At 44.6% G+C, this 26538-nt stretch overlaps 1 protein-coding gene across 1 annotated transcript in view; it reads left to right on the top strand.

Annotated features, from left to right (window-relative positions):
• Positions 1–26538, top strand: part of ANKDD1B (ankyrin repeat and death domain containing 1B) — a gene marked incomplete at both ends in the record, with an annotated part of 49916 nt that overhangs the window by 8884 nt on the left and 14494 nt on the right. Inside the window, 8 exon segments of the mRNA XM_080677476.1 lie at positions 150–197; positions 9405–9503; positions 9609–9713; positions 16199–16297; positions 17144–17210; positions 17213–17241; positions 21331–21429; positions 26381–26479. Of these exon segments, the coding sequence (XP_080533602.1) occupies positions 150–197; positions 9405–9503; positions 9609–9713; positions 16199–16297; positions 17144–17210; positions 17213–17241; positions 21331–21429; positions 26381–26479 (645 nt within the window).

The following is a 26538-nucleotide window of genomic DNA, read 5'->3' as shown; positions in this document are numbered from 1 at the left end:
TTAGAAACATCAATCAGCTGCCTCCTGCACACTCCCCACTGGGTATGTGCCCACAACCAAGGTACATGCCCTTGACCGGAATCGAACCTGGGACCCTTGAGTCCGCAGGCCGACGCTCTATCCACTGAGCCAAACTGGTTAGGGCTGCGGTGGAATTCTTGCTTAATCACAAGGCCAGGATGGGTGTTGCTGATAAGGTAAGCTCATCTTCCTTTGGTAGGATGAATTGGAGCAGAACAAATGTATGGGGAAATCTGGTCACTTCAGTTATCTTTTCTTCACATATGCACAAAATGTTTCCATTGGCAGTATTCATTTTGGAAAGGTCTCTTTGAGAATATATGTACTAGTATTATGTGCTCTGTATTTGGTGACTAAATTGTTTATCCATTGCCTATAGCACTTAGGCTTTTATTTATTTTCCCATATTCACATTATGGCTAGTAGCATGCATTTGTAAAAATAAAATGGTTTCTCAGAGTATAATTTGGGACATGGAAGATAGAAGCTAACTGGCCTCAGGGACATTAAATCTTGACTTTGCCCTGTGAACTCTGATAAAGAAATAAAGCTTGTGCTCTCTTTGGCAGCACATATACTAAAATTGGAATGGTACAGACAGGCTTAGCATGGCCCCTGCACAAAGATGACACGCAAATTCGTGAAGCATTCCATATAAAAAAAGAAAGAAGGCTTAATAAACATGTAGTATGTACTAGGTACCAGTCTTAGGATTTGAATATTTAGTCCCTCAAACTTATAAGAAAAGTAATACTATAATAACCAATTTACAGATGTGGAGTCTGAGAAAGATTAAATAGCTTGCCCCCCAAAATTACATCTAAGAAGGGGTGGAGGCAGGATTTGGACCTGGCTTAACTGACTCCAGAGACCATACCATTGCCCACAAATCAGCCAATTCGTCCGCTCAGATGTGAGAACCCATCGTGAGGATTTTCCACCCCCTTCTCCCAACTTTATCCAGTGCTCCACAGAGCTGGTCTGTTTTCTCTCCGAAGTGAGTCTGTGGAGGATAAGGCTCAGCATCGCTCTACCGTCATGTCTTACAGGACTTGGGTTTAGTGTGTTCTTACTAAGTCTTCGGAAGGTAAATGAATGAGGTCCGTTCAAACCAATTGATCGTTTTGTTGGTTTTGTTGGCAATCATAGACGTGGTCTAGACAACGATGAGAATTTCTCCTTGTTTCACCAGTAGGGTACATCCCTCTCTTTTTTATTGCTCTGGTATTTTGGGGCAAGTAGATTGATCAGTAACAGAAGCAGAATGAAGAACTACCCTTTTTAAAAAATTGACACCAGAAGTACTCCAACATTGTGAATGTAATAAGTTGTGTTATGGTAATGGTACTTAAGGAACATGTATGTTAGGTCTGGAAATGGTTGATTATTTTTCAGTGTTAGTTAGCCTGCAAAAGATACTTTGGTCATAGACCTGATTGTGAAGGATCTATTCTTTTGACATTGAAATCCTGATACAATAACTTTTTATTTTATTTTAATTTTTTAATTGATTTTTTAGAGAGGGGAAGAGAGACAGAGAGGCAGAGACAGGGACAGAGAGAATGAGGGAGAGAGAGAAAAACATGGATTTGTTGTTCTGCTTATTTATGCATTCATTATAATTCATTCTTGTATGTTCCTTGACCGGGTATTAAACCCACAACCTGGGACGATGCTTGAACCAACTGAGCTCCCTGGCCAGGGCCTTTACTTTAATTCTTAAATTAATAGACTATACAATTAAGTTTTGGGTGGTTTTTTGGCATACAGTGCTACGAATTTTAACACATGTTCGTAGATTCATGTAGCCACCACCCTAATCAAAATACTAAACATTTGTATCATGAGGCTCTTTGTACTCAAAGACCCCATAACCCTGGCAACCACTTTTCTCCATCTCTATAGTTTTGCCTTTTTGAGAATGCCATATAAATAATATTGTATAGTATGTATAACCTTTGACACTGGCTTCATTCACTCAGCAAAATGGCTCTGTTGTATGTATCAATAATTCCTCCCTTTTATTGCTGAATAGTATTCCACTATATGGCTATAACAGTTTGTTTATCCATTCACCAGTTGAAGGACATTAGAGTTGTTTCCAGTTTTTTACCACTCCTTGATTTATTTATTTTATTTTACACTAGTGGCCCGGTGCATGAAATTAGCGCACAGAGGATGGGGTTCCCTCAGCCCAGCCTGCACCCTCCCCAATCAAGGACCCCTTGGGGGATGTCCAACTGCCGGTTTAGTCCCGATCCCACAGGAATCAGGCCCACAGGGATTGGGCCTAAACCAGCAGTCGGGCATCCCTCTCACAAACTGGGACCACTGGCTCCTAACTGCTCACCTGCCTGCCTGCCTGGTCACCCCTAACCCCTCTGCCTGCCTGCCTGATTGCCCCTAACTGCCTCTGCCTGCCTGCCTGATCATCCCCAACTGCTCTCCCCTGCCAGCCTGATCTTGCCCCCAACTGCCTCTGCCTGCCTGATCACCCCTAACTGCCCTCCCCTGCTGGCCTGATCTTGCTCCCAACTGCCCTCCCCTGCTGTCTTGATCTTGCCCCCAGCTGCTCTCCCCTGCCAGCCTAATTGCCCCTAACGGCCTCTGCCTGCCTGATCACCCCTAACTTCCCTCCCCTGCCGGCCTGATCTCACCCCCAACTGCCCTCCTCTGCCAGCCAATTTGGTTCTGATTGGTCGGTTTCTATCCCAGTCAGTGCCAAAAGCTCCGCCTCCTAGGCAGCCATTGGCTCCTCACAGTTCACCCAGATTTGGTTTTGATTGGTTGGTTTCTATGCCAGTCAGTGTCTCCGGGCCTATCTCTGTGCCTGATCAGAGAGGCAGGCTGATCAGCAGCCCCCGCAGAGGCCTGGAGAGAAACAGAGGCATGGCTGCTGGCGAAGCCAGGAGAGAAAGAGAGAGGCAATGGCTGATCAACAGCTGCCATGGAGGCTGCGGATCAGACCCTGCTTCTCTCTTCGGGCCTCTCTCCAGGCCTGATCTGCAGCCCCCTCAACCCAACACTGACTGCAGGACTGACTTCTGGTGTTTGGTCGAGCCTTTGGTTATGGACCCTGGGTTTTTATGTATTAGGAAGATAATTTTATTTTATTGTTGACAGTATTACAGATGTCTCCCATTTTCTCCCTTTTTGTCCCCCTCCACCCAGCCCTTCCCCACCCCAGGTTTTCCCCATGCTATTATCTGTGTCCATGGGTTATGCATATATGTTCTTTGGTTAATCTCTTCCTGTCCCTTCCCCCGCAACCTCCCACCCTACTGAAGTCTGTTATTCTGTGTTTCTGGTGGGGGGAGTGTTGTTTGTGTTAAAAAATATTTTATTAATTTTAGAGAGGAAGAGAGATAGAAATATCAATGATGAGAGAGAATCATTCCCGTCCCACACTGGGGATTGAGCCCACAACCCGGGCATGTGCCCTGACCGGGAATCAAACCATGACCTCCTGGTTCATAGGCCAGTGCTCTACCACTGAGCCACGCTGACCGGATGTCCAGTTTTTAATTGTTACAAACCTTCTAAAAACATCCATGTATAGGCATTTATATAAGCACTAGAGGCCCGGTGCATGAAATGTGTGCACTCGGAGGGTCCCTCAGCCTGACCTGCACCCTCTAACTGTCTGGGACCCCTCAGGGGATGTCTGGGAGCCCTCGCTCCTTACCATCCGCCTGCTTGCTGCTCCTTACCACTTGGCTCGCTGCTCCTTAGCACTGTCGGAGGCAGGAGAGGCTTCCGCCACTGTCGCTGCACTCGCCAGCCGTGAGCCCGGTTTCTGGCTGAGCAGCGCTCAGCATTGAGTGTCTGCCCCCTGATGGTCAGTGTGCATCATAGCAACCAGTTATTCTGCTGTTTGGTAGTATTAGCCTTTTATTATATAGGATAGGTTTTCATTTCTTAGGTGCAAATACCTAGGACTGAGATTACTGGGTCATATAGTAAGTGATGTACAAGAAGCTTCTAGACAGTTTTCTAGAGTGGCTGTTCCATTTTCATTCCCACCAGCCATATAGCAGAGTTCCAGTTGTTTCACATCTTCATCAGCACTTGGTATTGTCATTTCTTACTTTTAGCCATTCTAATAGGTACTTGTATTAGCTTCTCATTGTGGTTTTAATTTGCATTTCTTTAATGGGAGGTTGTGTCTTTTCTTGTGTTATTTACCCTTCATGTATCTTTTTTGGTGATGTATCTATTCAAATCTTTTGAATATTTTTTAAAATTGGTTGTTTGTTTTCTTATTGTTGATTTTGATAGTTATTTTTGTGTTATAGATACAAATATTTAGTCAGATATGTGATTTGCAAATATTTTCTCATATTCTGTAGCTTTTCATGTTTTTTTAGACCAAAAGTTTTAAATTTTGATGAAGTGCAATTTACTTATATATTTTTATATAGTTTTTAAAATTGATTTTAGAGAAAGAGGGAGAGGGAGAGAGAGATAGAAACATCGGCTGTCTCCTGCATGCCCCCTACTTGGGTATCAAATGAGTGACCTCTTGGTGCATGGGTCAACACTCAACCAACTGAGCCACAGCAGCCGGGATACTTATCCTATATAATAAAAGCCTTATATGCAAATCAATCAAAGGGTGGAATGTCCGGCGGAATGACCGGTTGCTATGATGCGCACTGACCACCAGGGGCAGATGGTCAATGCAGGAGCTGCCCCCAGCCTGCAGGCCCCAGGCCAGCCAAGGCAGGTGCCAGCAGGGGGAACCCCCCCAATTGCCCTGCCAGTCACCCCACAGAGGGAGGCGACTGGCGGCAGCAGGGGGTGGGGCTGGCGAGTGGGCGGCACCAGGTTGGCCAAAGCAGGTGCCAGAAGGGGACCCCCTGATTGTCCTGTCAGTCACCCCGCAGAAGGAGGTGACTGGTGGCGGCGGTAGGGGCAGTCCCCGTGAGCGAGCAGTGCCAGGCTGGCCAAGGCAGGTGCCAGCAGGAGCCCCGATTGCCCCACCAGTCACCCCACAGATCGGCTCTGATCGCCAGCCAGGCCTAGGGACCCTACCTGTGCACAATTTTGTGCACTGGGCCTCTAGCATTTTATATTGTGTTATATCTAAGAATGATTTGTGTAACTTAAGGTCATGAAGACTTTTCTTATATTTTTCTTTAAAACTTTTATAGACTTCTGTTTTACATTTAGTTCTATTGTCCATTTTGAGTTAATTTAAGTATAAGGTGTGAGGAATAGCTGCAAGGTTTTTGTTTTTTGTTTTTTGTTTTCTTACATATGGATGACCAGTTTCTTCAACACCATTTGCTACCATGTCACTACATTTTCAACATCTTTACAGTGCTGTCTGCATCTGTCTAACCTGTGCACCATTCAGGGCCAGTCTGAGACTTGGACAGTGCTCTAGCTGTTCTCCAAGCTTTTGTCAAGCTGTTTAGGTTCAGGTTCATGTACAAGTCAGGGGTGAGGCCAGGAATACATACACAACTTCATGGGATTGCTTTCTTGAGTTCTCGCTTCTCCAAGACCATCTCCCCTTATTTTCCAGCTTCAGGGCCCCTCTCCCCTTTTTCCTGGTCCTCTGACTAGAGAGCTAAGGGTGTAGTCTCCCAGTTCCACTATGTATTTCTCACAGTTGGGTCTGCCTCCAGGACTAAGAGAGGAAAAGAAATAACATGAGTTCCCCCTCCCACTCATACCCCCTCTCTGACCACAATTTCTCTGGTCAGAGAGAAGGATTCCCACTGTCAGAGTTTTATTTTATTTTATTTATAATATATTTTTATTGATTTCAGAGAGGAAGGAAGAGGGAGAGAGAGATAGAAACATCAATGATGAGAACCATTGATCAGCTGCCTTCTGCACACACCCCACTGGAGATCGAGCCCACAACCAGGCATGTGCCCTTAACCGGAATCGAACCTGGGACCCTTCAGTCTGCAGGCCGACGCTCCATCCACCGAGCCAAACCGGCTAGGGCCCACTGTCAGAGTTTTAGATGCTTGCCCAATCACTGCTGCTACCCCTCCTACCATAGGGTTACAGCTTTGGGAGTGAGGCTTGCCTGGGGCAGGGCCAGAAGAGAAAAAAGAAACAGGATTTCCCTTCCCTTTTCTGTCCTATAGGGTCCACCTTCCGGTCCTTAGACCAGAGAGGGCTTCTCTTGGAGCTTTTTCTGTTCCCGCCCAGGGTGTAATTCTGTGATGTGCACTTCCATGAGTCTAAGTGGGAAGGTATGAAGGGAAAAAACAAACAAACAAAATATCAGGAAACCCTAATTGTTTATAGTTTGGGTTCTGGTTTTCTTCCCCAATCTACCTATTACCATTTACTTCTTAGATTTCTCAGATAGCTTCTCCATGCATTCTGTCCAGAGATTCTAGTCACATTTGGTGAGAGAGACAGGGTCCTGGTTACCCCATCTTAACCAGGACCGAAAACCCAAATCTTTAATCCTATATAATAAAGCCTAATATGCTAAGTGTCTGGTCGTCTGGTTGGTCATTCAACCAATCAAGGTGTAATATGCTAATGGTATGCTAAGGCCACTCAACTGCTCGCTATGACGTGCACTGACCACCAGGGGGCAGACACTCCAACCGGTAGGTTAGCTTGCTGTTGGGGTCTGGCCGATCCCCAGCTGGCCAACCTCTCGCATCCCTCCCTGCCCCAATCATGTACCAGTGGGTTCCTCGGCCTGGCCTGCACCCTTTCGCAATCTGGGCTGAGGGACTCCCCTCAACCCCCCACCCCAGTGCATGAATTTCATGCACCGGGCCTCTAGTATGCTATAAAAGAAAATAGAATTGTACGGCAAATACCTATGTATTCATTGCTTAGGTGGAATAGCATTTTTCTGTTAAACACCATGTTTCTAATATATTAAATATACTGCTGGTTTATGTCAGAGTATAAGTCAATTATTCACAAAATATTTTACCAACTTATTCTATTTGAGGCTTTTCCCATTTGGAAGCTTCTTGTAATTTGCCTTATGAGACTGAAGTGCTGTCAGGTAAAAGGCATAGTAATTTATGATGTGTCGCTATACTCTGCCTTGACAGGTTCACTAAGTTAAATATTCCTATAACTAATTTAATTACAGTGGCATTAGTATATAACTAATAAAATTATTTTTGTAATTCAAACAATGCCATGTTTGGTTAGACCTGGTAGCTTCTTTATTTGGTTGAGGATCCCTGGCTTTGACTTGGCTAATCTGTTTTGTAAGTTCTAACACCTGTTTGCAGAGTCAATCATTGAAGCCCTTCACCATCAGTATTTATTCAGTGCTTGTTGTGGGTTAAATCTCAATGCCAACTTCTGGGCATTCAACTAGATACAAGTTCTTGCCACTCAAAGTGTGGTCCTGGACCAGAAGCACTGGTATTACCTGAGAGCTTCTTAGAAATGCAGACTCTCGGGCCCACCCCTCACCTTTTGAATTAGAATCTGTGACTTAACAGGATCCTCAGGTGATTGTGTCTGGAAGGACTGGCATGAGATACAGCCCCTGCTTTGAGGGGCCTATAACCTACTGGGGGAGCAAGGACCAGGATGTAACAGATGTGTACCAATTGAGGCACTGCATGATAAGGATCAAATGCATAGCCCAGATGCTGAGGACTCCAGGTTCAAAGTGGGTAGCATTCCAGAGTCTTGGGAAGAGGCAGAATAGGTCAAAGGAAGCTATTCTTCCAGGTGTGAACAAAGGATCCCAGGTGGAGTGCACATGATGCTCAGAGAATAATGACCACCATCTGCTCTCAGAGCTTCTTATTTCTGGGAAACTCCTCAAGAGCAAATGTTCCCAGGGGAAGTTATTGACCTTCTCACCTATGACCAGACTGGTAACGAGGACAGGTTGTTAGTGGCAGTGGGCATTTTATACTGTACAGAGCATTGTGTACCGACAGTGACTGTAATCCATGACACATGCTCATAAACTGTCTCAGGTGTGTCAGTTTGATAGTATAAGACTTAGTTTTATGACAGTTCTCGTGGGGGGAATTAACATCTGTGAGCGGTGATTCCTTGCCTTTGAGAAACAATGGTTCCACTCTGAATTTATGGCTTCAGAGACTCGAGTTGTTTACAGCTTGAATTCCTGGTTTTTGGATTTTATAGTTAGTGTTTGAAATCTTTAAGTGTTGGTGGATTGGAAATTAGGAGTGACCTCTTAGGGAAATTTTGAGCTCTTATCAAAATGTGATTTATCTTCTATCCCAAATATTTCTGACCTCTTTTTTTTTTTTTTTTTTTTTTTTACCATATGTGAAACTGGACTTAGTGTTATTGAATATAAAACATTAATTGTAAATGAATGGGAGGTACTGTGTTTAGGGCACATTTCTTGAAGAACCTCAACCAGTTATTGTACATTGTTGTTCCTTGAAGAAAAGAGTACATTTTCTTTATATTGGAATTGTAAATATTTAAATAGACTATGTAGGCCTAACTGCATAATACACATCAGCAACAATGTAATATTTTTTACCCAAATGTTTTAAATTTATAGTTTGTTGAATACACAGATGTGGAACCTGCAGATATGGAGGACCAACTGTATATACATATACATATATGAATTTTTCTGATCATTGCTTGTTTTATAAAAATGGGATTATGTTATATTTTATCTGCAACTTATTTTTTACATTTTAACAGCTACCTCATGGAAAGTACTCCAAGTCAATTGTTATAGCTGTAATTCATGATTTTTAATGGCTGCATGATGTATTCCCTAATTTGTTCAGCATTCCTATATTGATAGACATTTACCTTGTTCTCAATTTTAAGGGTTAAAATTAATATCCTTGTTGATATAACATTAGGTCTTAAAACTTATTTTCATGGTACAGATTCCAAGGAGTGGGATTGCTGGTTGTATTTAAATTTTTAATAGAGATTGCCAGATTGCTTAAACTATAATGGTTTCATTTTCCACTGTTACCTTTTTTGGTACATTTTTCAATTGGTTTAATTGCCTTTTTCTTGTTGTTTTGTAAGAGTGCTTCATATATTAGAGAAAGTAACGATTTATCTTTATTAAGAAACATTTAGAGAATCAATTCTTTGTTTATGGACTTTATCAACAATCTTTCCTTTTATAACTTCTGTATTAAGATATTGTGCATTGCAGTCTAGATTTTCTTCTAATATATTTATTGTTTGTGTGCTTTTGTGTGTTTGTGATAAGATATAGGACTTAATTTTATTTTCTTCCCTATGGAGAACCACTTGTGCCTGCACCATTTATTTGTTTTCCCCATAGAAATGAAATATCATCTTTGCTATCTATGAAATTCTCTTCCTGTTTCTTAATTTTCAACAGTTGACTATTAACTTGGCTTTTGGTGACTTCAGATCATGTGTTCTTTTCTTCTCTCTTCTTGGGAAAGCATGGCTTGACAGTAATTCACCTTGCAGCCTGGTCTGGAAGCCTCGAGATCATGCTCATGCTGGTTAGCGCTGGAGCAGACCAGAGAGCCACGAATCAGGTCGGTATGTGCATCACACCTGGACATAAGCTCTCACCTCACAGTGCAGAAAGGAAGGTCTTGAGATCACTATGTGATGATCTCCTCTACCCTGGCTGTCCTCAGGATGGAATGAATGCCCTTCACTTTGCAGCTCAGAGCAATAATGTGCACATTGTGGAGTACCTCATTCAAGATCTGCACCTGAAGGACCTGGACCAGCCTGATGAGGTATGCTTGCCGTGGTAGGACCGGTCTCACATACACCCCTATCAACTTCCCCTTTCTTTCTGCCCCTGCTGGAATGCCAATGCAGCCAGCACAAACCTGCAGCCAGATCCTCCATCGCCCTGGCAGAACCATGGAGCAGAAGGGAAGTGTGGGTGTTGGCTATGGCCCTGGCTCCGGCATGTGGGAGGCCAGGAGGTAGTAAGGAAGCCACTAGATCCCTTCTTCCCTCTCTACTCCCTCATCCTGGCAGGGGTGTGGGCAGTATCCACAACTGTTTGGTATTCACAATGGGTAACCACATTTTACTCTAGCATGCCTGGCATTTTAGGAATGTATTTGACCCAAGGCTCTACAGTAATGAGCCATGGAATATAGTGAAATTTTATCATATTTGTCTGTGTTTCTTTTCTTTTCATAAGGAGATATAATAACAGCTACCACTTTTGAGTAGTTATTAGTGTGCTGGGTACAGAGGAAAGCTACTTACATTCATTATTTCAGTGAGAGGCTAGAGCAGCCGTGGGCAAACTACGGCCCGTGGGCCAGATCCGGCCCGTTCGGCTGTTCTATCCAGCCCGCGGAGCCGAAAGAGTGGAGGGTTCTCTTGCTCTCCCCTCCGCTCCTTTACTTTGAATTTATATTAGTTCACACAAACACTCCATCCATGCTTTTGTTCCAGCCCTCCGGTCCAGTTTAAGAACCCATTGTGGCCCTGGAGTCAAAAAGTTTGCCCACCCCTGTGTATAGAGCCTGGCACACATGGATGTTAAACAAATCATTGCTGAATGAGTGCATTATCCTATTCATCTGCATAATCCTATCTAATAAGAGAGTAATATGCAAATTGATCATACCTCCACTACACCCACAAGCCACACCGACCAGCCAATCAGGAGAGAGTATGAAAATTAACCCAACCAAGATGGCTGCAGCCACGGAGCGAGCAGGAAGCTTGGGTTTCCTCAGCAATGGAGGAAGCCAAGCTTTCCACACACCCTGGCCGGCCCTGGACTCTACTCAAGGCTACAAAGTTTTAATTATAGAAGATAAATAAATCCCTACAAAATGGCGGCAGTCACGGAGCTGGAGAGAGCAGGAGGCTTGCGTTGCCCCCGGCGATGGAGGAAGCCAAGCTTCCTGGCCTGCCTTGACCTCCACTCAAGGCTACAAAGTTTCAATTATAGAAGATAAGTAAATCCCAACAAAAATGGCAGCAGCCAGGGAGCTGGAGAGAGCAGGAGGCTTGGGTTTCCCCGGCGATGGAGGAAGCCAAGCTTTCCATACACCCTGGCCGGCCCTGGCCTTCACTCAAGGCTACAAAGTTTCAATTATAGAAGATAAATAAATCCCAGATACCAGGGCCTCCTCTTGGGTCGCCGGGGGGCGTGGCTGGCCTGAAAACCACCACAGGCCCCTCGCCCAGGCCGCCGCACGCCCCAAGGGAACCCCCACCCTGATCCAGGACACCCTTCAGGGCAAACCAGCTGGCCCCCACCCGTGCACCAGGCCTCTATCCTATCTAATAAAAGAGTAATATGCAGATTGACCGTCACTCCAACACACAAGATGGCTGCCCCCATGTGGTCAAAGATGGCTGCCCCCATGTGGACACAAGATAGCCGCCACAAGATGGCTAGCAGGGGAGAGCAGTTGGGAGGGATCAGGCCATCAGGGGAGAGCAGTTGTGGGAGATCAGGCCAGTAGGGGAGGGCAGTTGGGAGGGACCAGGCCTGCAAGGGAGGGCAGTTGGGGTTGATCAAGCCTGTAGGGGAGGGCAGTTAGGGGTGACCAGGCCATCAGAGGAGGGAAGTTGGGGGCAACCGGGCCTGCAGGGAAGGGAAGTTGGGGCAACCAGGCCTGCAGGGAAGGGCAATTGGGAGGGACCAGGCCTGCAGGGGAGAGCATTTGGGGGGGACCAGGCTTGCAGGGGAGGGCAATAGTGGGGGACCAGGCCTGCAGGGGAGGGCAGTTAGGGACAATCAGGCTGGCAGGGGAGTGGTTAGGGGGTGATCAGGCTGGCAGGCAGAAGCGGTTAGGGGCAATCAGGAAGGCAGGCAGGCAAGCAGTTGGGAGCCAGCAGTCCTGGATTGTGAGAGGGATGTCCGACTGCCCATTTAGGCCCGATCCTGGTAGGATCGGGTCTAAACGGGCAGTCGGACATCCCTCAAGGGGTCTCAGATTGGAGAGGGTGCAGGCTGGGCTGAGGGACACCCCCCTCCATGCATGAATTTCGTGCACCCCCCCTCCCCCCGTGCATGAATTTCATGCACTGGGCCTCTACTGGGAATAATAAAACCTACTTTATCGTAGCACCAAAGGAATGATTGGAGGGGGGTTGACCGCCATATAATTTTTTTCAGCAACACCCCCATTTCTTAATGTAGATAATTGGTATTTTGTCAATTTTTATGTAAAAATGGCTATGCCGATGAGCTTCATGGTGAGCCATTCCATCACCCCTTTCCAATCAGACATTACCCCTAAGACATTCTTATGTAGCAAATATTGGAGCAGCCACTGTTGGAATGCTTAAATGAGTTAATGACTAAAGCACTTAGCAAAAAGCACTTGGCACATGGTAAGTGTTCACTAAATGGTAGCTATTATAACAATTATTATAGGATGAAGTCCACTATCTGATTTCCTCAAACTGATAATTACAGTCAGATAGCATCTAGTGTCAGGGAAAAGTCGGATCATTCTGGTTTGATTGATGCTGAGTAGGGGTGCAGCCTCTGAATGAATTCTATTCAGTTAAATTCAGCAGGTATTTGTTGAGGGCCTGTCATATACAAGACACACAACTGTCTTCCATTTCCGTGGACTCTGGGTGCTTTCATGGAAGACAGCAGTGTGTGAGGGGGACCAGGCGGGCTGAAAGGGCTCAAAGACCGAAGCACATTTGTGGGGACCCTCCCCTATTTCAAGAGCTTCTGCTGGTCAGCAACCTTTGTGAAGGTTGAGCAGTCTTTTCTATCAAACTAGAGGCCTGGTACACTCTACTTTCACAGTCCGGGAGCCCTCGGGGGATGTCTGACTGATGGCTTACGCCCGTGGGGAGCAGGCCTAAGCCACAGTCGAACATACTTAGTGCTGCCGCGGTACGGGCCGCTGCACTCGCCAGCTATCAGCCAGGCTTGTGGCTGAGCAGAGCTCCCCCTGTGGGAGCGCACTGACCACCAGGGGGCAGCTCCTGCATTGAGCATCTGCCCCCTGGTGGTCAGTGCATGTCATAGCAACCTGTCATTCCTCTGTTTGGTCGATTTGCATATTACCCTTTTATTACATAGAATGTGTTTCATCTCTTCAGCTGGTCTGGGTTTGTCCTGTTCCACCCTCCTTCCTCCACCCTGACTCTCTGTTGGGTAAAAGGCTGAGGAGCCCTGGCAACGAATTGTGCAAGCTACATGTCCAGCTGAGAGATCGTAAAAGAAAGGTGGCTCTAGAGATATATGAGGAATGAACAAATAATGAGCCCACTGGGTCATCTAGGGAGAGAAGAACCTCTGAGTCCACTTTTAGTACTGTAAGAAACTCGGATTGATCAGTTAAAAAGACAAAGTCTGCTCTTTTTCTAAGATCTGTGGGTGGGGTGAAGGATGCTGGCAAAGGTAGTGGGAGCTCAGGGTCTATGAATTTATCTTAGATTTTCTGTCAGTGTTTGCTTAAAAGTATTGTGGAGCTCATGGACACATTCGATAGAAAAGACTGCTCTACCTTCACGACTGGCCCTGTGGCCTAGTTGTCTTATCAATAGAAAGCGGTTAAGAGCCTGCTTATCTGCCCAGGCTTAGTAACATCCTTGTCTTTAGCATGGAGGGAACTCCAAAAGCTAGCAAGGAAAGCTCTACTGTGCAGAGGTCTTATTAGTAAAATGGATTTGTCTGGGATCCCTATGGGAATGGGTGGTCAGGTTAGACTTTGGGTGCCCATTAATGACTGCTTATTAACATTTTTGCTGAATTTGGTAACTTGTCAAATATAATTACCCTGGCAGTAAACTTAAAAATGAAAACTAGAAAGAGATTAATCAAAGAACATATATGCGTATATGCATAACCCATGGACACAGACGATGGCATGGGGAAGACCTGGGGTAGGTTGGGGGTTGGGTGGAAGGGGGCGAAAAGGGAGAAAATGGGAGACATCTGTAATACTGTTAACCATAAAATAAAATAAAAAAGAAAAATAATTTCTAATCAACAATTGCAACTCTTAAGACTTACATGCAAAAAATTTAAATGCACTAAATTAAAACGTATTAGGTTAAATATACATTAAGTTAATATAGGAAAAAAGGAGCAGGCATTCTGGGCCCTCCTTATTTTTGTTAACAGGAAAAGGAGTCAGTAACCTGAGCTGGGAAGGCATTGTGATTTGTCTGGGCCCTGAAGTCTGGGGCTCTGACACAGGCTCTACTTTTCTCCTGGTGGAAAAACCTCCCTGCCTCCTAAGTGAGGGGCAGTCCTATGAGAGGCAGTGGATAGAGGCCTATCCAGTTAAAAAGGGTCAGGTGGCTAAAAATGAAATGACATGATCAGAAACTATATTTAACAACATGTATTTAAAAATTTCTGTTGTTATTTTGCCTTCAGTACTAGGATGGTGGAAAAGGTTTATGTCTCATTTTACTGTTTCTTTAGGCTATTTTTGGTGTTTTCTGTTTACTAGATGGGATGCTGCTGCCCGGTTCATGAAATGTTGAATAAAGCCAATTAGATCTTTAACTTAATGTACATATACTTTGTGACATTGTCAATGTCCGTAAGATATAGATTACTTTGTATAAATTGGCTTTCACTTGTTGTTGATGGTCACATTTTTAGAGGGCATTCAAAGTTTAAAGGAACAACTGTTTTATCGGCGAGGAAAGATGTTCCATTTGTGATAAACTCCCATTTCCTGCCAGGCTATTCTTTGTGGGTGACCCTCTATCACTTTGTTTCAATATGCAGAAATGCAAGACTGTGGCAAAGGTAAAAGAATAAGGCCATTTTAAAGTTGCACAGAGCCCTTAGATACTCTTAGTAGTGTCTGTCCCCAATCTACTAAATATGTAGTAGTTAGAATTCTTTCTGTTATGAGTGGTGTGTGTGTGGGTGGGTGGGGGGGAGCAGCTTAATCTAGATTAAGAAATAAGGTAATTTATTAACTCCTAAATTTGAGGGTATAGTATCTGGCTAGCTTCAGTCATGGCTGGATCCATCTCTTGGCTTTCTCTCTGATGGCATTATTGATAGGTATACTCTCCACAAGGTGGGAAAGATGGCTGCTAGCAGCCAGTTTATATTCTTATGGACATTCTTAAGTATTTTACTTATTTACTTATTTATTTTTATATATGTTTTTATTGGCTTTAGAGAAAGAGGAAGGGAGAGGGAGAGAGAGAGAGAAACATTGATGTGAGAGAGTAATACCCACCAGTTGCCTCTCGTATGTACCCCGACCATGGATCGAACCCATAAACTGGGTGTGTGCCCTGACCGGGAATTGGACCAGCAACCTTTTGGTACATGGGATGATACTCAACCAACTGAGCAACACTGGCCAGGGCTGAATAATGCCTACTTTCTTGATTCCATTTCATATAGGCTGTTCTTAAGAGTTTTCCTGTTGATTCTTAGTGAATGTTGGAGATAAACATATGAGCAAGCAAGCAAGGTCTAAAAAGGAGCAGTGGATAAACTATCATGTTTGAATGAGCCAGGTTAATATTGAGCCCGGAAAATTTCTGCTTCAAACATTTTTGTCAGGCCAAAACCGGTTTGGCTCAGTGGATAGAGCGTCAGCCTGCGGACTGAAGGGTCCCAGGTTCAATTCCGGTCAAGGGCACGTAACTTGGTTGCGGGCACATCCCCAATAGGAGGTGTGCAAGAGGCAGCTGATCGATGTTTCTCTCTCATCGATGTTTCTAACTCTCTATCCCTCTTCCTTCCTCTCTGTAAAAAATCAATAAAATAAAATAAAAAAAAAAGAAGCAGAACTCAGAATCAAGCTAGAGGACACATTTAAAAAAACAAAACAAAACAAAAAAAAACAAAAAAACATTTTTGTCAGGAAGGCAAGGCTTACTGTGTGATGTGCAGGTGCCCGAGATAGTCTGGCACGTAATAGCTTCCTGCTAAATACTTGCGTGAAAGAACTGTTCAGTAAAGGTGGAAAGTTACTAAAATTGCTACCTTTGGAAGGGAATCTTGTCTGGCTGTTAGGTGGCACTTGCCCAGGTGCTGGGGGGAGACCATTTCTGAGCAGTACTTCTCTGCCCCCATCAAATGATTCTGTGCTGATGTGAAATTTCCAAAGTTCTGGGCCATCGCTCAGAACTGGGTCTGGTTGTTATCACTCTCCCCAAGGAGGCCCGGGATGCCGTGACCACAAGCCCGTCTTGGTTTCCGGTCACCCTCAAAATGCGGCCTGCCTTGTCAGTTGTCTTGCTTGTTCAATAAATGTGTCACACACAGTGGAGGTTTATGGTTGATTTTCAGAAAGGAAGAAAACCATTTCTTTTGGCAGCTGAGAGGGGCCATGTCGAAATGATAGGAAAACTTACCTTCCTTAATCTGCATACTTCAGAAAAGGACACCATGAGTTGAACTCTTTCTTTCCTTCTGCCTTTCCCTCCCTCCCTCCCTCCCTCCCTCCCTCCCTCTCCCCCCTCCCTCTCTCCCTCTCCCCCCTCTCTCTCTTTCTCTCTTTCTTTCTTTGGGGTGGAGGGGGGGAGAGGACTTTTATTTCTTTAAAGAACAGAGGGAGGGGACTGACAGTGTTTATTTTGCTGATGGCATTTTGGTCAGCAGTAGAGTTTTTTAGTTGTTACTGCCGTCCGAGAAAATCGTGGAATATCCAGATGAAATTAACCCACTTTTGCACTGGATTGCTCAGATTGTCCATTTTTGCTCCATAAATGGTTGTGAAGTCAATAGACTGCCTGCATTTCCCCCTCACTCTCTACTCCACTCCTCTCTCTTTTTCCCCTGAGGCCTGCGGGAGACTCAGTCCCACCTGATTCGCCAGGTAGACATCTATATCTATGTACACATCTTTGATTATTTTCTTAGGACAAACTCCTAGATGTGTAATTATGTGTCAGAGTTCTGCACATTTTTAAATATTTTGGTATACATTGCTAAAAGTTTGACCAGTTTACCTTCACAAAGGTTATGTGGATTACTGTTATTGTCCCACTTGTTGCTAGCAAATTAGCAGCAAAGGTTGAACAAACAGTATGGAGAATTTTTTTCCTACTGGTTCATGCAGTATGTACTTTCATTTCAAACTTTAAGATGATATAAATTTCACTTGAAACTGTGGATAATGTGGTCCACACTCTGGACCACAGCTTTACCCAAATGAAATCTCCCAGAAGGCCCATTGCCACCTGACCAGTGAAGAGGCGCGGGGACTCTGTCCTGAGAGTGTCTGTGTTGCAGGAGCGGAATGCTGCCCTGCACCTCGCAGCGCAGCATGGCCACGGCTCTGTGGTATGGGCGCTGCTAACCCATGGGAAGAAATAAATGGGACCAATGAGGTATGTGGAGGTGCTCATTACAGTGGACGTGGGGCTCACAAGTGGAAGGGTGGCAGGAATGACTTTCAAGAAAGGAATGGGCCCTGGCTGGTTTGGCTCAGTGGATAGAGCATCGGCCTGAGGACTGAAGGGTCCCGGGTTCGATTCTGGCCAAGGGCACATGCCTGGGGTTGCGGGTTCGGTCCCCAGTGGGGGCGTGCAGGAGGCAGCCAACGGATGATTCTCTCTCATCATTGATGTTTCTGTCTCTCTACCTCTTCCTTCCTCTCTGAAATCAATAAAGAAATATATTTTTTTTTTTTAAAAAGAAAGGGATGGGAGGAAAACAAAGATGTTAGTGCCACAGGGTCTAAATGTGATGCTAAAAGATTCCTCCTCTTTATTTATTTATTTTTTTAAAATATATTTTATTGATTTTTTACAGAGAGGAAGGGAGAGGGATAGAGAGTTAGAAACATCGATGAGAGAGAAACATCGATCAGCTGCCTCCTGCACACTCCCTACTGGGGATGTGCCCGCAACCAAGGTACATGCCCTTGACCAGAATCGAACCTGGGACCTTTCAGTCCGCAAGCCGACGCTCTATCCACTGAGCCAAACCAGTCAGGGCAAGATTCCTCCTCTTTAAAGCAACCTACAGCAATTCATTTGTTAATCCATTCATTTATTCACCCATTCATCCAAAAAATATTTGCCATGTGCTCTATGCTACGCAGAGTACATATTCTTATTCTAGAAGCTGATAGGGCAAGAGGGCATACCAAAACAATACGTTGTGCTAAATGGAACAATAGATATCTGTGCATACGAGCAATGACAGCTCTATCATGTCTGCTGCCTGGCCACCTGGGGTTGTGAGGTGATAGGTCCTGATCCCAGAGGGGCTAGCATGTGAAAGAGCATGTGACTGAGAATTGGTGGGGGGTGGTCATCACAATAGCAACTGTGGGTAACGTGATGGAAGCTGAAGGCTGTGAAAGTGAGCATGTGCCGTGCCTGCGAGGGGACAGTACTCCCTTTCCACCAGGGGAGCCCCTCCGCCTGGACCAGGGCACACCGAGGGCAAAGCAGGGCTGTGGCTGCTGGTCCTGGCTCCATCACTCTTCCAGCTTGCTGATGGTGGGCGCCTCCCTTCGTCCCTTTCGGCCCCAGTGTCCTCATCCGTAAAGTAGCCTCAGAAGGCCACAGTGAGCTCGAAATGCAAAGGCTGTGCCACCCACGTGGCCAGCGTGCAGCCAGTGCACTGTTATCTGCTGTTACTGTAGGTGCTGTCTGGTGCAGTGAGCGGGATCCTGGCTATCACTGGTATCCGTGTGTAGGTACTGCTTTCGCCCTCAGTATTTTCCCTTCCAGCTTCTCGGAGAATGTAAGCCAGGCTTTTAGCCAAGGACCCTGGCCAAAAGGAGAGACTCCGTTTGTGTGTGTGTGTGTGTATGCGCACTCTTTTCTGACCATCTGGCATGACGACCAGGATTCATGGTTTTAACTTAACTAAAGGCGGTCCCAGGAATTTGGTCCTTTTGAATGAAAGTTAGGACAGATGTTTTAGAAACTCAAAAAGAGCACGAATCACCTGGGATGAGTTGTAGGTGTGATCGGCCTTCAGAAATCAATGTAGAGATGGAGTCCGTAGACACAGGATTTAACTTAACAGTCTGAGTCGTGCCTGCCCTGCTCTGTTTTAATGTTTTACCACTGGAATGTGTGCACTTGGGTTTTATCCACCTTTTAGCTATTTTTGAGTCAGGGCACATTGGGGAGAACTCGTAACATCCAACAAACTGCAATTACCGGTTATGGTAGGCTTCATGTGCACAAAGTGAAGTGTCTGGTGATATTGCTGGCCTTTTGGAGAAGGCCCCTGACATCCACACCGTCTCCGGCTGCCTCTGTCCCTTGGGAGAAGCTGTGGCCAGAGCAGCCGGAGAGGCCCGTGTGAATATGTTCTAGTCTAGAGCAATTGCCTCTGACCACGTTTGGTAGCAAACTCAAGTCAGAAAACAAAGTTTGTGCGTGTTGTAAGGTTTAGTCAGAGATGTAAGACTTAATCTGACCGAAGCCAATAAGTTGACCAAGACAAGCAGGGTAAAAGCGAAAAATCGCGTTTATTGAAAGCTCTCGGGTGAGGTCCCGCGGTCCGAAAGCACAGGCCGGGGGAGTCACACTTTATTCACCGGTGGGCTTCACCAGTTGGCTTAGAGAAAATGAATTCAAATTCTAAGCAAGGCTACAAGCAGAACTTCCCTTTTTATTAAAGAGCCAGCCCTATGTGCACTTAGTGGTTATCTCGCTGCTGGCCTTGAAAACAACACAGTTCTATCCAATTAAAAAATGCACCTGGCATGGCATTGAAATTATGGGCATATCTAGTCTCTGGCCTACAAGGTCAGACAGCTTAAGTTTATCTCCCTCATTATTCAAGCAGGCTAGAAAGCAAAGTTATTTTTTAGAAATTGGTGTAAAGTTCCTGCTTTCCCAGCCCCAGATCTTACACGTGTGTCTGTCACACACATGTATACCTCTCGTGTGTTTTCCTGCCAGTCTTCTCCGAATTCCCATGCATGTGTACATTGTAGTGGATGCCCCAAATCCATTTAGTTTATTATTTAGTTAGTTTATTTCAGGTTTCCTTTATTATAGGCTATCATGAACCTCTTTGTACATAACCCTGAGTTTGAACTCCTCACTATTTCCTTTGGGTGTATTCTTAGAGGTAGGATTGTTGGATCAAAGATATGAACGTTTATTAGGCTCTTAATACGTTAAAGATGTGAATTCTTTCCTTCGCATTTTGTGCAAATGTTTTTCCACTGGGGTTTGCCTTTTGGCATCTCTTTTCCTGGGAAAATGAGAAGGTAGGTTATGAAGAGAAAGTCCGTTGTAACAGATGGCTGTCCCAGGCACTCAGGTGAGGCAGCCTGGCATACAGTTTTCCATCTTGTTGGAATGGGAACATTGTTTCCATGCTCTCGCATCCCGGTTACCATGATTGTTCATATCTAAGTAGCTACAAGTAAAACCTCTGAATGTGTCCGAATGCAGTTTTTAAGGATTTTTTTCTTAACATCCAACAGGGGAAATGGTTTTAGGAAAGAATCTGCACGAGGAGGGGAAAATATCCACGCAGCTGTTATTTGAGACCAGTTTCTTTTCTCTTCCTGTTTTGGCCTAAATTAAACTCACTTTGTCCTGTTAGGTTTGTCAAAAGTTTCAAGCCAAAACCGGTTTGGCTCAGTGGATAGAGCGTCAGCCTGTGGACTGAAAGGTCCTGGGTTCGATTCCGGTCAAGGGCATGTAACTTGGTTGCGGGCACATCCCCAGTAGGAGGTGTGCAGGAGGAAGCTGATCGATGTTTCTCTCTCATCGATGTTTCTAGCTCTCTATCCCTCTTCCTTCCTCTCTGTAAAAAATCAATAAAATATATTAAAAAAAAAGTTTCAAGAAATGTAATTATTACTGAGATAGCATATTACTTAACAAAAATGACATACAACATTTAAAATCATTTTTAATGGTTAAAACTGCACTTGGTACAAGTGTGCTTCTATTTTTTCTATCACTGCCTCATCATTCCTTGTTTTCGTGATTATTTTTCTTAAGCTGTAACCATCTGATGGGTAGGGTCTGTGTCAGTCATATTTGTCCTTCCAATCCCAGTGCCTAGTAGTGTCTGACAGATAGTAGGTGTCTAATAAATGTTTTCTGGATAAATTAACAAAGGTTAAGGTCTGAGTGATGGAGGGGAAAAGTCTGAAAGGAGGCAGCATAACAGAGTAAAGAATGCAGGTTTGGGAGCCAAACAGCTGGACTTGCATCGTAGTTTTGCCACTTTTCAACTGAGGCTCCGTTTCTTTATCTGTAAAATGAAGATAATATTAACTCTGATCTCATGGGGTTGTTGTGGAACTTAACTGTGCCAAAGCATAGTCTTGGCAAAATATGCTGGCACATAGATGCTTAATACATGCTATCCGTTAGTAAGAGTAATGCACAAATGCTATCCATTAGTGAGAGTAAAGCACACTGTTTCTCAAGTAATTTCATCCCATGACAAGAGGTAATTAATTTTTACATTTTTCCTTTTGTTAGAATGGAGAAACACCATTCTTCCTAGCTGTTGCAGGAGGTCATGAAGAATGCAGCAGAGAGCTGGTGGCAGCAGGAAGTGATATCAACATTCCAAATGCAGTATGTGTTCCACTGACGCAGTGGGAGGGACTCAGGATGCTCCTTGAGTAATCTGGTCCTGTGTTGATCCACTCACTGGGCTTTTGTAGAATATTTATAATTTGTTTTGTTTGGGTAAGCATTATTGATTTATCTCCGATATCCCCTAATTAATGTCTCCTCAAAAGCAATGCCATTCTCCCTAGTTATTTAAAAAATTTTCATTTAAAAATTTTTTAGAGAGTGGAAGGGAAGGAGGGAGAAGGAAAGGGAGGAGAGAGAGAGAGAGAGAGAGAGAGAGAGAGAGAGAGAGAGAGAGAGAGAAACATTAATGTAAGAGAGAAACATTGATTGGTTGTTTCCCTTATGTGCCCTGACTGGGGCTTGAACCCGAAGCCCAGGCATGCACCCTGACTGGGAATTGAACCTGCCACCTTTTTGGTGTACAGGATGATGTTCTAACCAACTGAGCCACACGGGCCAGGGCTCTCCCTATTTATTTGGGGAAGGAATCATTGAAAATGGGGCAAAAGGAGCAGATATGTGTTACTTCTCAAATACAGAGACACTCTTATTTTGCTTTATTTTCACCCTACCTATTAGTGAGTGCCTGGTTTTTGTCAACCCATAGTAGGGGTTGACCAAAAAAAAATTTTTTTTGTCAGTCTGGAGCCTGGAGAAAGCAGGATGGTGCCTTCCTGTAAATACAAAATACTTCGGTGCTAAGAGCCTTTGACATGGATCTTCATTTTTTAGCTGAGAAAACTGGAATTTAGAAAAGCTAAGGAACTCATCCAGGATCACATGACTAGCTAATGGCAGTGCAAAGGTGACAGCTCACGGGCTTGAGCTCCTGACCACTGCTGGGGCCTTGTCTTTCGATGGTTTTGCTTTCCTTTTCTATTTAAATTGTAATGAAAATAACAAAAACGTTTGAATAGTACCAAAAGGTATATGATGAAAAATGTCTTATTCCACCTCAACTTTGAAATTTCACCTCCTCAGAATTAACATTATTAATAGTTTATGTAATCTTACACGGAAAATGTGATTAAACACACGCACATATCCACACCGACACCACATTAATGGTAGCCATATACGTATATTGCCCTGCACCCTGTTTTTGTTTAAATTGCCATAGATCTTGGCGATCTCTCCACATCAGCACAACATAGAACCAATTCCTCTTCAGAAGTGTTAAAGAATAAAGTCCCAGATGGGTACTACTTTATACCCTTTTATTCTGCTGGCAGGAGTATACATTTATTTGACCCTCTTGAAAAGCAATTGGTCACTTTTCTTCCACCCAAGTTTCAGGAATTACTTAGTTTAAAACACCTGAGGATGTTTTTCATTGATTCTAGTGAGAGAGGAAGGGAGAGGGAGAGAGAGAAACATCGATGTGAGTGAGAAGCATTGATTGGTTGCCTCACGCACACACCCCAATCGGGGATTGAACCTGCAACCTGGGTATGTGCCCTGACTGGGAATCAAACCCGAGACACTTTGGTGCACGGGACGACACCCCAACCATGGAGTAACACTGGCCTGGGCAGAGAAATTATTTTAAGGGGATGCTCTAAAAGGGGGAAAAAGCTTCATGCATGAAAAGGGATGTTAAAGTTGGCTTTGTAATGTCTTTTACAAGCTCACTTCTCCCCACCTAAAACTGCAGGCCCCACATTGTCCACATTCTTATGGCCTTGGCCTCATCTAGGCGGTCTGGAAATTGTCCTGAGTCCATTTTTCAGCTTTTATGTTATTTTGAGTTTTCCATCTGAGCTCATTAGTGTACTTCCTGGATCTACAGTCTCAGCCCCCACTGGCGGTCCATACCTGCCTCTGCCCTATCTAGTGAGGACCGCAGGGAAGCAGGCAGTGTGTGCAAGAAGCCAGCAGCATGGACGCACATTACCCAGGGGACACGCTAGACTCACTTTGCTTTCACATCTGTAGGTGATTACTGTGTGTGCTCTTGGAAGTGCATCACCGCTGACATTGATTAGTCTTGGTCTCCAGGAGATTGCTTTGTGTCCCCACTCCCCACCAACGGGTGTGGCAAAGGGTTGAGTCGTTTCTGAGGAGGTAACTGAAGTAGGTTATGGATTTAGCTGATGGTCGACTTCCTGCATCAGTGCTGGATGGAGAGATGGCCCACAGTTTGGGCAACAGGCTCTCTTCGGGCCGTACCAGCTGCCTAGGTCCCGTGCAGGCTTCTGTAAGAACTCATATTTCTGGGGGTCCTATCCTCACGTCTTATTAAACATATTTAAATTTCCCCACGTTTCACGTTAAATAATTTTTTTTGCTGAAACTTATTTTTAAAGGCTCTTTTATTTGTGCTTTCATAATTATTTGGATATGGTAAACTCCCCTAATTTATGATTGATTTCTTAGACCTCTGTTCATACTTGGGAATTTCAGGAAGATGAAAAAATGTAACCTACAAATTGTTTACAAATGTAATGAATATTTTATGAATATTACATTTAACAATCAATGAAGTATGAATATGTCACTTAAATATTTATTCACTTCAATTTCGTGGTTTTCTTTTGGTATCTTGGAACCATTTTTTTTTTTTTTTAAGATTTCAAATATTTCTTGGGCTCTAAAAGGTCTGGAGGCCCTATGCACTGTGCCTGTAGTACCGCACAGGTACAATGCCACAGATGCCCACAGCTCTTTCTCTGTAGGGTCCCTGGCTTTGGGTTCTTCACAAACTGGTGTCTGCTTCAGATCTCCCTGATCTCAGTCTAAATGTACCCCATCCAAGAAGCCTTTCTTGATCCTTCACTGGAAAGTAGTCATCCACTTCTATTTCACTTCTTATTGTAGCACTTATCGTTAGCTGATATTATTCTTTTAATAACATCTAGAGTCTAATAAATTCATTCTAAATCTACTGCTTTACTGATCTACCAATCTATGAATCTATAGATCAATTTATTTAGCCCACTCCCACAGAGATTTTGTCAGTCTCGTCAAATCCCTCCAGTATCTAACATAGTGCCTGGCACAGAAAAAGTGTGCAACAATTTTTTGTGAAGTGAATACGATGGTAATTATGATTACTATACACATTTACTAGCTCATTTATTATCCAAGCATTGCTGTGTTTTGAGCGAAAGAGATAGGGTGGTGTGATAGGCAGAACAACGGCCACCACAGCCTAATCCTTGGAATCTGTGAATATGTTATGTTACCTGGCAAAGGGAAATTTAGGGTGCAGAGGGAATTAAGCTTGTTCATCATGTGACCTTAAAATGAGATGATCCTGGATTATCTAATCGATGCTGATGTAATCACAAGGGTCCTTTAAAGCGGATGAGGGAGGCAGGCAAAGAGGTCAGAGGGAGGCGACATGAGAAGGACTCAGCTTTGAAGATGGAGGGAGGGGGCCGTGAACCAAGGGATGTGAGTGGCTTCTATAACATGGAAAAGGCAAAGATATGGGTTCTTCTGAAAGCCTCCCAAACGGCCTTTATTTTAGCCCCGTAGGACCCATTTCAGACTTCTGACTTTCAGACCCGTAAGATAATATATTTGTATTGTGTAAGCCACTAAGTTTATGATGCTTTGTTGATAACAGCAATAAAAGACTAATATAGGTGGTAATGTCATTTTTATAGAGAAGACAAAGTGGCCCATATCTGAGAGGCCACTTATCCAAGGTCATAAAGGCATTTGATATCAGCTCATGCTAGACTAGTTGGTCAGAATGTGTATTATTCCTGTTAGCATCTGTTCCACTCATCTATTGCTTCAATAACAAACCAACCCAAAGTGCAGTGGCTTAAAACAGTGCCTTATTATCTTTTGTGGCTCTGAGGGTTGACCGGGCCCAGCTGGGAGATTCTTACTCTAGGTCTGTTATGTGGTTGCAGTGAGATGTCAGTCAGGCCTTCAGTCATCTGAAGGCTTAACTGAGGTGGGTGTCCACAGTGGCTCACTCACATGCCTGGCAGAGGACCAACATGTGGTGTCCCCACATGCCTTGGTCTTCTCGTGGCATGGCAACTGGCTTCCCTGAGGTAGGAAGCAGAAGCTGCCAGGCCAGGTAGGGGCCACACCTGGCACTGGCACGCTGTCTCTTCTGCCATATTCTATTAGTTAAAGCAGTTATAGGCTCTACCCATATTCAAGGGGGTGAAGAAATAGATGCCACTGCTTGATGGGGGCGTGGCAGGGTCACGCTGCAGAAGAGCATGTGGGAGAGGAGATACTTGTGCAGCCATTTTAGGAGACATACTCTCCTACAGCATCCTTATTTGGAGGGCCTGAAAGCTGTGTGGCAATCCTACAATGAATTAAACAATAGTTATGTATTGGCCTTGTATTATTGCAAGACACCTGCTAGGCCTTGTGGAAGATGGCAGGGTAGTCAAGAGTAGGCCCTGACCTCAAGCACTTTGACATCTAGCGTGGGCTCTGATTGAAGACACTTGAGCACAGGGAGCTGTAAGAGGCAGCTGCTGCCAGTGGAGGGGAGGAGGTGCTAAAGGGGTTGAGAAAAAGGGCCATGAGGAATGCTACAGTGTCCCTTAGTATCGGTCATGCTGAGCTTTGGCAAAGGGAAGAGCCGCTAGCAAACAGGCAAGGAGGCTGGAGAGTGCTGAGGCGTTTCTTGGGACCAATACCACGTCAGCTATTTTGGCTCAAGGGGTGAGGGTGGGGGTGCAGGGTGTATAGAGAGAAGACTTGGCTCTGGTCTGCTTTGTGCTTCCTGGAGAAGGGAAACAGAGATTTAACCCATATTTGCCTGAGGCATGTATTCCTCTGACTCTTGAATGGAAAACATGTAGAAGCAACACAGAACCTCCCCAAATTATCGAAAACACATTGGATTTTCTTTATTAAATAGTCATACTATTTCACTGAATTAATTGACTGCCATGTGACGAATGCCAGAAAGCGTGCTGGATTCTAACAGGAATCCCTCCGTGCTCGTTCCACCTGTTTCTTGCAGCTCAATGCCAGTGCTTTGCAGATAACAACCCAGGATGGCCTCACATCGCTTGTCAGCTTTCTTCTCGGTGAGAACGTGGATCTGCACCAGAACGTGAAAGTGAGTCTATTCCAATAACTCGGGCTTTGATGGTGGCGCTGTGAGGCCGGCGTGTGGGA

The sequence above is a fragment of the Plecotus auritus genome (genome assembly GCF_963455305.1).
Source record: "Plecotus auritus genome assembly, chromosome: 7".
Taxonomy (NCBI): domain Eukaryota; kingdom Metazoa; phylum Chordata; class Mammalia; order Chiroptera; family Vespertilionidae; genus Plecotus; species Plecotus auritus.
The sequence above is the reverse complement of the archived record's forward strand: the minus strand, read 5'-3'. Positions and strand labels throughout refer to the sequence as shown.